The 10,984-nt window shown below is 48.8% G+C and overlaps 1 protein-coding gene across 1 annotated transcript; it reads left to right on the top strand.

The window, feature by feature from the left end:
- The first annotated feature begins 6,255 nt into the window (after nt 1-6,255).
- On the top strand, nt 6,256-10,491 carry LOC142239654 (uncharacterized). Its single transcript, XM_075311443.1, has 2 exons — nt 6,256-7,652; nt 7,728-10,491. Exons 1-2 carry the CDS (start codon nt 6,256-6,258, stop codon nt 10,489-10,491), a joined length of 4,161 nt encoding a protein of 1,386 aa, XP_075167558.1.
- The last annotated feature ends 493 nt before the right edge of the window (nt 10,492-10,984 follow it).

Genomic DNA, 10,984 nt, shown 5'->3' with positions numbered 1-10,984 from the left:
TACGTAAGCATGAGCATAGGTCAATGCTGGTGGGTGTAAAAAGGGTTTTGTTATTGCAACCGAAATGATGCTGTGTAGTGAAGTAGACGTCAGCAGCGATGCGTAGGGACACTATAAAAGGGGCAAAGTAGGTCAAACAAGGAGATCAGTTTTGAGTGAACGAGCGACCAGGCGAGAAGGTGAGTTGAAGTAGAACATAACATTAGAACATTTCAAGTGAGTTAAGACGTACGCCACTTGGACATCAGCAAGACACGACACGGGTTGAAACACCAGCAAGACAAGACACGACAAGGACTGAGTTACAGTGCGTCTTCACCGCCACGAGTAACAATACACTTGGACACGACACGACTCCATAGTGACAGGATACCGCGAGTCTGTGCAGCCACTGGTATCACGTTCACTTAGACACGACTCCATAGTGACAGGATACCGCGAGTCTTCACAGCCACTGGTATCACGTTCGCTTAGACACGACTCAACAGTGACAGGATACCGCGAGTCTTCACAGCCACTGGTATCACGTTCGCTTAGACACGACTCAACAGTGACAGGATACCGCGAGTCTTCACAGCCACTGGTATCACGTTCACTTAGACACGACCCAACAGTGACAGGATACCGCGAGTCTTCGCAGCCACTGGTATCACGTTCACTTAGACACGACTCAACCGTGACAGGATACCGCGAGTCCTCACAGCCACTGGTATCACGTTCACTTAGACACGACCCAATAGGAGCAGGATACCGCGAGTCACCGCAGCCACTGGTATCACGCTCCCCTAGACAAGACACGACCCAACAGTGACAGGATACCGCGAGTCACCGCAGCCACTGGTATCACGTCACTTAGACAAGACACGACCCCACAGGATACCGTGAATCTTCCCGTTCACTTAGACACGACGTGACAGCTCATCCGACCCCGTCACCGTGACCCGACGCCCTACCAATCCTACTCGCATCGCCTGCCTCGTCGTGACCTGCACCGCAGCTGGCGTGGTTTCCTATACCGCCAACCCAGCTCATTTCACCATCGCCGGGCCAAGCCGAGGAGTCATACGCCACCGTGAACTGATAGCTATTAATCAAATCTATAGTTAGACCAAGACATTGTTTACCGCCTAGGCAACTTAACTAACTGTCAATAAACACTCAGCGTAAAACCGAAATCACCTCTTGTGTTCTCTTTGTCCCTGAAATAAACAAATTTCTGTGACGAACCCGGCCCCGTGAGCTATACCCCAGCCTTGTGGGGAAAACCTGTCGTTACAGTGGCGCCCGAGCAGGGACCTAGAGACACAACGAAAGAAAGCAATCGTCTGCAGACTAGTGAAAGTGAGTGAAATTTCAAAATGAGTGTGCCGTTGCGAGCTTCGTGGGCCTACAGTCTACGCAAGGAGGATCTCATCAGCTATTTGACCGAATTCAAGCGGGAAACTAGCGGAAATGTGGATGAATTGAGAAGGCGGTTTGGACAACTGCTGGGAGAAGAACATGAGCCCCAAACTTTGGAACGACTACTACAGCTGCAAGAAAAGCATGACTCGTCATCAACAAATACAGAAGCCAAGTCTATACCCTCAGGCAGGACTCTAAGCCTGCCGGGAGTCAGCGCATCGGGAAGTTCTGCGGGCCATGTCTCGCCAGGAGCGGCCAGGTTGCAAGAGCGCAGCCATCATGACCAATTTCAACAGGTACGCAGCGGGGAGCGGCCAGGCGAGAGTATACTTGATATTAGGGCTGTAGCGGAGCAGGTGCGAAAATGGGGTGTCCATTACGACGGGGGAAACGACCCACTGGAATTTATGGAAAGGCTCGAGGAGTTGGTGGACATGTATGCCCTCGACCTGGACGTGTTACCTAAAATGATGCCAGAAGTGCTACGTGGGAGAGCCTTGGTGTGGTACCGCAATACACCGACCCGGTGGACCACGTGGGGCCTATTCAAAGAAGATTTTCTGCGATTTTTCCTGCCGGCGCGATACTTCGAACAGCTGGAGGATGAAATTCGGAAGCGCAAACAGAAGCCAAAGGAGTCGTTCAAGAATTACGCCCTTTGCTTGCAAAACATGATGCGTCACACACAGTACAGCGAGGAGCAAAAGATAGAGCGAATTTTCCGGAATGCCCTGCCAGAGTATCTTTGGTATATAAGACGACGAGACTTTATGACGCTGCGCGAATTGCTGGAGATGGCGGAGGATCTAGAAAGCTTACCCGTCGTGGCCGGGCCTAGCCGAGAACAACACCGGCGGATCGAGCCAGGCGAGTACAAGGCGGTCGCACCCAAACGGGAACCGCACAGGCCGCCTCGGATGGACCCCAGGACCGTATGCAGACGCTGCGCAAGAGATGGGCATTATGCAGCCGAGTGCCGGAACGAGCCAGTTATGTTCTGTTGGGACTGCGGCAAACATGGCATAAGAACGATCCATTGTTGTCGCCGCCGGCCGGGAAACGAGAACCGAGCCCGTGTGAGTCGAGGGGCACCGGGTTCACCAGCCAACGATACCCCTCGTCAGTAGAACCCGCGTTATATCTGGAAGCTAACCGACTCGTCGCCCGAATTCAGATTGGCAGCCGCCAGTTAGCAGCAACGATTGACACTGGAGCAACTGGTTGCTTTCTGAGCGAGGTGTTAGCGAGACAAATTGCGGAGGACAACCCGGCACACCCGTACCTCACGAACGTGACCTTGGCCGATGGATCGCAACGACCAATCCGGCAGGCAATCGAAGCTCAAGTGCAACTTGGTGATAAGCAAATTACGGCAAGATTCCTGGTGATGCCTGAGACAACCGAAGATGTTATACTGGGTTTGGATTTCCTGGTGGCAGCGGGAGCTGTGCTGAATTGCGCAGGAACGTCGTGCCCATTTGGGACAAGGGGGGCCGAAGTTGATCTGAGACATCGGGCACTCAAGGAAGCTCCCGAGAAATGCGCATGGACGGCTAGGATGATGACGAAGGTGGGACGCGAGCCGTTAAAATATCCGGACTACGCGATAATTGGTAACAAACTTTTCCGGCATATACGACGAAGTTACGGAGACGGAAGTAACACGCCATGGAAACTCTGCGTTCCAAGCCAGTTGCGTACAAGCGTATTGGAGGAGAATCACCCGGAATCAGCTGCAGGTCATATGGGTGTGCGTAAGACCACAGCGCGGGTTTGTGCACGTTACTATTGGCCCGGCATTCTGCGCGATGTCAAGAAGTTTGTGCGAAGTTGCCAATCATGCCAGAAAATTAAAGTCGGAGAGCCGTACGATGTACGCAGCGTCCCGTCACCAGTAATCGCAAACTTACGCGGACCGACCCGGGGTGATCGTCGAAATGCTCACTTGGGAGACTTGAAACCTTTCGTTCACTCGGAGGAAGGGAAAATCAATGTTATACATACTAATGACAAAGTTGTATCTACTCACAGGTTCAAGATGAGAACAGCAAGCGGTGGCAAGAGAAACAGCGGCGTGGACAACAAAACCAGAAGAGGCTCCAGGGACCTGGGGATGGCCAACGGGAAGGTCATGAGGACAAAGGCTTTCTATAAGCACCGTTGGCAGGAGAAAGAAGTGGAGAGCAGGATCCGCCGTTGCCAGGTACTGCTCCGGAGGATAAAGGGTCCTGTCACGACAAAGCCACCCGCAGCGCGTCCACCCACAGAGGAACAACCCGTAGAGGTCATTGTGCTTTCCTCTGATAGTGAGCCCGAGGCCACCAGAGCGACGTCCTGCCCACCAATTAGGCGACCAAGCTCAATGCCTGCTACGCCGTCACCAGTTGTTTCGCCCTGCCATGACACTGACAACATGCCAACACCGCCCCGGAACTGGTCCGGTTTTAAGGCATATACTCTGGTCGACCAGTCCGATACGGACGAGGAGGTACCTCAGACCCGGCAGAACCCACGCCTGGTTGCCACACGAGAGACGGAGGAGACCGTCCCTAGACGTATGGCCAGTGCTGTCGTCGTGCCGTCTAGGGAAGAGGTAGAGCTAGCTCCGGTGCCGTTCGAGAGCTATGAGCCGTTGCCGGAGGAAATTAAGAGAGGTCTACAGCCATACCTGCGTGCTGGCGTACGTTTACGGGTTCCCGGCAAACAATATAAGCGGGTAGTCCTAGTAGGAAACCGATACCTGCGCATTTTGATAAACCGCCAGGGTAAGGCGTTTATCCGACCATGTGGAGGATCGCGAGGCCAGTGGGAGGGGAGGCAGTGTGACGACGAAAGTCGCTAACGCTCGTTTTCCTCCCCACTGAGCTGTCTGTGTTTTGTTATTGTTGTTTGAATTTTTATTTGTTATTGAATTTTATTTGTTGAACTTTTCCTTTTTTTTTGAATTGAATTATTTATTATTTTTTTGAATTTAATATATGGATTTTGATCTCGACATGAATTGGTTTTACTTTAATACATGAGTTGTCAATAGCCATGTAATACCCTTCTGTATTACCTTCCCTCGTTGCTGGTTATCTACATTACCTTCTCTTCATTACCTACCCTCATACTTGTTTACAATATTGTCCACCATACACCGTTACCTGCCACGCACCTGAGTTGTAAACAAGTAAGGGCAATGAACCTTCAACCAAACCTATAAGCATGAGCTATGATCAACGCATCAGCATACACAACAGCGAACAACCAAACATACATAAGCATTGCCTACGATCAACGCATCAACATACCCAACAACGAACAACCAAACATACATAAACATTGCCTATGATCAACGCATCAACATACTCAACAGCGAACAGCCAAACATACATAGGGACAATGCATCGATCGACAAAGGGACAAGCTAGCAACGAACCAACAACCGCACATATGGTTATACAGTAGGCAGCCAGTATACGTAAGCATGAGCATAGGTCAATGCTGGTGGGTGTAAAAAGGGTTTTGTTATTGCAACCGAAATGATGCTGTGTAGTGAAGTAGACGTCAGCAGCGATGCGTAGGGACACTATAAAAGGGGCAAAGTAGGTCAAACAAGGAGATCAGTTTTGAGTGAACGAGCGACCAGGCGAGAAGGTGAGTTGAAGTAGAACATAACATTAGAACATTTCAAGTGAGTTAAGACGTACGCCACTTGGACATCAGCAAGACACGACACGGGTTGAAACACCAGCAAGACAAGACACGACAAGGACTGAGTTACAGTGCGTCTTCACCGCCACGAGTAACAATACACTTGGACACGACACGACTCCATAGTGACAGGATACCGCGAGTCTGTGCAGCCACTGGTATCACGTTCACTTAGACACGACTCCATAGTGACAGGATACCGCGAGTCTTCACAGCCACTGGTATCACGTTCGCTTAGACACGACTCAACAGTGACAGGATACCGCGAGTCTTCACAGCCACTGGTATCACGTTCGCTTAGACACGACTCAACAGTGACAGGATACCGCGAGTCTTCACAGCCACTGGTATCACGTTCACTTAGACACGACCCAACAGTGACAGGATACCGCGAGTCTTCGCAGCCACTGGTATCACGTTCACTTAGACACGACTCAACCGTGACAGGATACCGCGAGTCCTCACAGCCACTGGTATCACGTTCACTTAGACACGACCCAATAGGAGCAGGATACCGCGAGTCACCGCAGCCACTGGTATCACGCTCCCCTAGACAAGACACGACCCAACAGTGACAGGATACCGCGAGTCACCGCAGCCACTGGTATCACGTCACTTAGACAAGACACGACCCCACAGGATACCGTGAATCTTCCCGTTCACTTAGACACGACGTGACAGCTCATCCGACCCCGTCACCGTGACCCGACGCCCTACCAATCCTACTCGCATCGCCTGCCTCGTCGTGACCTGCACCGCAGCTGGCGTGGTTTCCTATACCGCCAACCCAGCTCATTTCACCATCGCCGGGCCAAGCCGAGGAGTCATACGCCACCGTGAACTGATAGCTATTAATCAAATCTATAGTTAGACCAAGACATTGTTTACCGCCTAGGCAACTTAACTAACTGTCAATAAACACTCAGCGTAAAACCGAAATCACCTCTTGTGTTCTCTTTGTCCCTGAAATAAACAAATTTCTGTGACGAACCCGGCCCCGTGAGCTATACCCCAGCCTTGTGGGGAAAACCTGTCGTTACAACTGATGGCAGGAAACTGCGAACGCATTTTACGAATGCAGCTCCGAAATCTTCGCCATCTAGGTCGCGTAATTCGCAATACACTTCTCATTCTTCTAGAGATTCCGTCGATAAGATGTGTGTTCTTTGTCCACGACAAAGCCATCATCTTCGTGTTTGTCCGAAATTTAGGAATCTTTCTGTGAATGATCGGTTGACTGCTGTGAAACGGTACCGCTGTTGTTTCAATTGTCTATCTCGTAGACATGACGTTAACAACTGTGCTACATCTCGCAGTTGTGAGAAGTGTCAAGGAAGGCATCATACTTTGCTTCATCGCGATTTTTCCCATTCTACGAATGTGGCGACTACGTCTTCGACGGTTTCGGCCGCTCGTCCTACGGATTCTAGCGGTTTGATTGACCCGCAGCCTTCCACTTCGTCTGGAATCGTGTCTGGCACTTCGGCCAGGCAAGTATTTCATGTTTCCCAGAACAGGTCGGTACTATTAGGGACGGCTATGGTGAACATCGTTCATCAGGGTATGACGTACCCAGCTCGGGCTCTTATTGACCCAGCATCAGAAGCCTCCTTTATTACCGAAAATATGCAAAAGTTGCTTAGAATTTCGATAACGAGTGCGACGTCTTCGATATCGGGCGTGAATCAATCGGTTTCGATAACTTCTCGCGGTATTTGCCCTCTGAGTATAGGGTCACCCATAGATGGATCGGTCTTGGTAGAGGCGACTGCGTTGGTCCTGCCTAGGATTTCTGGGAATTTACCGTCTTTCCAAGTGAGTCGGAATTATATGTCACGTTTGCCAAATTTGCGTTTAGCTGATCCTAATCTGTTCGATAGTCGTCCGGTTGATCTATTGTTGGGGGCAGACGTGTATCCCAGAATTATATTACAGGGGGTTCGGTCTGGTATTTTAGGGTCGTTGATTGCTCAACAGACAGTCTTCGGCTGGCTCATTACTGGTTCAATTCCCACTTCTAATGTGACGGTTTTTTCAACGACTGTTGAATTTATGGAAGAAGATGGTCTTGACAAGACTCTTCTTCGGTTTTGGGAATTAGAGGACTTACCAAGACGGGCAATTTGTTCTCCCGCAGATAAATTTTGTGAGGAAAATTTTAAGAATACCACATATAGGGATTCCGATGGAAGATACGTAGTGACTCTTCCGATAAAACCCGAATTAAAGGGACACGTCTTGCTTGGACATTCGCGGACAAGTTGTTTGAAGCAATTTATTCGTGGTGAGGCTTCGCTTTTACGAAAGCCTGAAACGAAATTAATGTATGACGGGGTGATTAAAGAATATTTGGACTTGCAACATATGAGACCAGTGTCGTCGACTTCTCCTGCAGATCAAACTGTGTGTTACTTGCCTCACCACCCGGTAATCAATCCGGACAAATTGACGTCCAAACTTCGAGTTGTCTTTAATGCTTCGCATAAGACCTCAAATGGTAAAAGTCTGAACGACATTCTTTATGTGGGACCCACATTACAATTGGAATTGGTGTATTTGATTTTGAGGTGGAGATTTTTCAAATATGTTTTTAATTGCGACATCACACAGATGTACCGCCAAATTAGGGTAAATTCGGCCCATACTTCTCTGCAGCGAATTGTCTTTAGGGACTCCCCACAGGAAGATGTACAAGACTATGAGCTGCAGACCGTGACATTTGGAGTGAATTGTGCTCCCTATTTAGCTATACGGACGTTATTGCAATTGGCCGATGACTCCGAAGATGACTATCCCCACGCGGCACATATTCTACGAAGGTGCATGTACGTGGATGATGTTTTGACAGGATACCATGACGTGGATACTGCTGTTGAATCTAGGGACCAATTGATTAGAGTACTATCATCGGCAAAGTTCGAACTGAGGAAGTGGACTTCTAATGAGCTAGCCATTTTAGAATCGCTTCCGGCTGACCATTTGGTTGACGCCAAATTACTGGAGTTTGTTGAGGCCAGTAGTTCGAAACCGTTGGGTATTAGGTGGAATGCGCAGTTAGACTTGTTTTATTTTGAGATGAAACCGATTGAGCAAAAATCTCGGTTTACGAAGAGAGAGGTTTTATCGGCTATAGCTAGGCTATTTGACCCTGTTGGCTGGCTGGGGCCAGTTATTATAGTGGCGAAGATAATTATGCAACAGGTTTGGTTGGATAAGATAGGATGGGACGAGTCTCTTCCGTTACAAACAGAGCGACAATGGCGAAAGTTTGTCGAGACCTATCAGGATGTGAATCACGTTCGTATTCCTCGATGGGTCAATTACTCCACAGACTGTGAGGTAGAATTACATGTTTTTTCCGACGCCTCGGAAAAAGCATACGCGGGGGTAGTATATGTTCGTGTGGTTACGCCGCAGGGACAAATCTTCACCCATTTGCTATCTTGTAAGACTAAGGTAGCCCCCATCAAATCTATATCTTTGCCACGTTTGGAGCTTTGTGGGGCAGTTTTGGCCTCAGAACTTTACAAGTCTATAGCCAGGGAGTTAGATATTGAATTTCGACGTGTTTATTGTTGGACGGATTCTACGATCGTCCGCTCTTGGCTTCGAAAGACGCCATCTACGTGGTCTACTTTCGTTGCGAATCGCGTATGTAGGATTCAGGAGAATACTGGGGGACAGAATTGGTACCATGTTCGTTCTGAGGACAATCCGGCCGACTTGGGAAGTCGCGGAGTGTCGCCTGCAGAGTTGGCAGTTTCAACGCTTTGGTGGCATGGACCAGAGTGGCTGTGCTCAGCTAGTTCTCAGTGGGATATTAGTGATTTGACCCCTCTTGAGACTGACGTTGAGGTACGGGCGGTCAAGACTCACGCATCGTTTTTTACGAACTATGAGGACATTTTAGAGGGATTTTCTTCGTTAGATAGGGCTCTACGAGTCATCGCGTATATATTTAGGTTTTATCAAAGGACCCATTATTCACATGCTAGTCGAAATGTGTATCACGACACGACGTTGACGGCAACCGAATTAAAGGCAGTGAGATTACGTCTAGCTGTTCTTTCTCAAAGGGCTCATTATCCAGATGAGTACGGTTGTTTGATGGAAAAGAAACCGTTAGGTTCCAGGAGTTCGTTGTTGTCATTGAATCCATTCCTGGATGAGGAGGGGGTTATGAGGTTGAATGGTCGTTTGAGTAGGTGTCCTACCCTTTCGTATAGTGAGCGACATCCAATTATAGTGCCGTATAATAGTAGATTCGCTAGGTTACTGGTGAAATATGTTCACGACATATCTATTCACGGAGAAAACCAGTTGGTTCTACGTCTTATTCGGATTGAGTATTGGATTCCTCGTTTAACATCTTTGATTAGATCGACTATTAACCGGTGTAAACGGTGTCTGTTGGATAGGAAGAAGTCTTGTACGCAGATCATGGCGGCTCTCCCACCGGAGAGAACTGTACTTACCAGACCGTTTACTACGACTGGCGTTGATTTTGCGGGGCCTTTCGAAATTAAGTCATTTATAGGGCGCGCATGTAAGATAACAAAGGGTTATGTTTGCGTTTTTGTATGCTTTTCGACGAAGGCCATACACTTGGAAGCCACATCAGACTTGTCTACGACAACGTTTCTGGCCGCTTTTCACAGATTTATATCTCGACGCGGTTGTCCCAAGACCATTTTTTCGGATAATGGTACAAATTTTGTAGGCGCTTCACGCGAAATGGAAAAGGATTTGAGATGTGTTTTTAAGGAAGGACGTGATAAGGTGTGTTCCGCATACCAGTTTCAGCAGCTTTCCTGGCAGTTTATCCCTGCCGGGGCGCCACATATGGGTGGTCTCTGGGAAGCTGCTGTCAAAAGCTTCAAGACGCATTTTAGGAAGCATGCATCAGGATTCAAATTTACATTTGAAGAGTTTTCGACTGTTCTTTCGAGAATTGAGGCTTGTTTAAATTCTAGGCCGTTGTGCCCAATGAGTGAAAGTTCTCAAGAATTGGTAGCACTTACGCCTGGCCATTTTTTGGTAGGATCTCCGATCTTGGCGCCTCCTGAACAGTTAGAGGAGGAATCACCACTTCATTTGGTGCATCGATTTAGGAAAATGAAGGCGCTGTCGCAACAGTTCTGCTTACGGTGGAAAGATGAATATTTGAAAGGCTTACAGAAAAGGTATAAATGGAAATTTCCGCAGCGTGATATCGAAGTAGGGGACTTGGTAGTAATTCGTGATGAGCAATTACCTCCTACATCGTGGAAATTAGGTCGTGTGGATGACGTCCACCTAGGATCTGACGGTCGCGTTAGAGTTGCAGACGTGAGAACGGCAAACGGTGTTGTAAGACGACCGGTGGTAAAATTGGTCATACTGACCGAATAGTTTTCGATCGTTCATATAGTAAGCGTCATCTTTCTTTTCGCAGTACAATGGAAAGTATGAGGGAAATTGTTAAGACTCTCCCTGACTACGAAGATGACGTCCCGATGTCCGATGAGGAAAGAGAGATTATAGAAAGTGATGTTGCACCGGTTCTTCGCGAGCCGTTACCAGCAATCGAGCAGGTCCCTGACGTCGGGATGACCCCAGTCGTCGCCTCTTCACAAGAGGTAGTACCGACACAAAAAGTTGTCCCTCCGTCGGGGGCTGATACGGCTCCAGCTGAAGTATCTGCAACTAAGGCAGCAGAATCTTCGTCTTCCCCTACGGGGACTGCCCAAAGAAATTCGGACTCGAGCCCTAAGCTTCATTTAAACAATTGTGTGTTATGCAGGCGGAAGCATAATTTACGGTCGTGCCGCAGGTTCTTGAAAATGCGGTTGGAGCAAAGGCTGCGCACCGTAGTTCTTCATCGGGTGTGCTCCAACTGTCTGGG

This window comes from Haematobia irritans, chromosome 5 (assembly GCF_050003625.1).
Source record: "Haematobia irritans isolate KBUSLIRL chromosome 5, ASM5000362v1, whole genome shotgun sequence".
Taxonomy (NCBI): Eukaryota; Metazoa; Arthropoda; class Insecta; order Diptera; family Muscidae; genus Haematobia; species Haematobia irritans.
The sequence above is the reverse complement of the archived record's forward strand: the minus strand, read 5'-3'. Positions and strand labels throughout refer to the sequence as shown.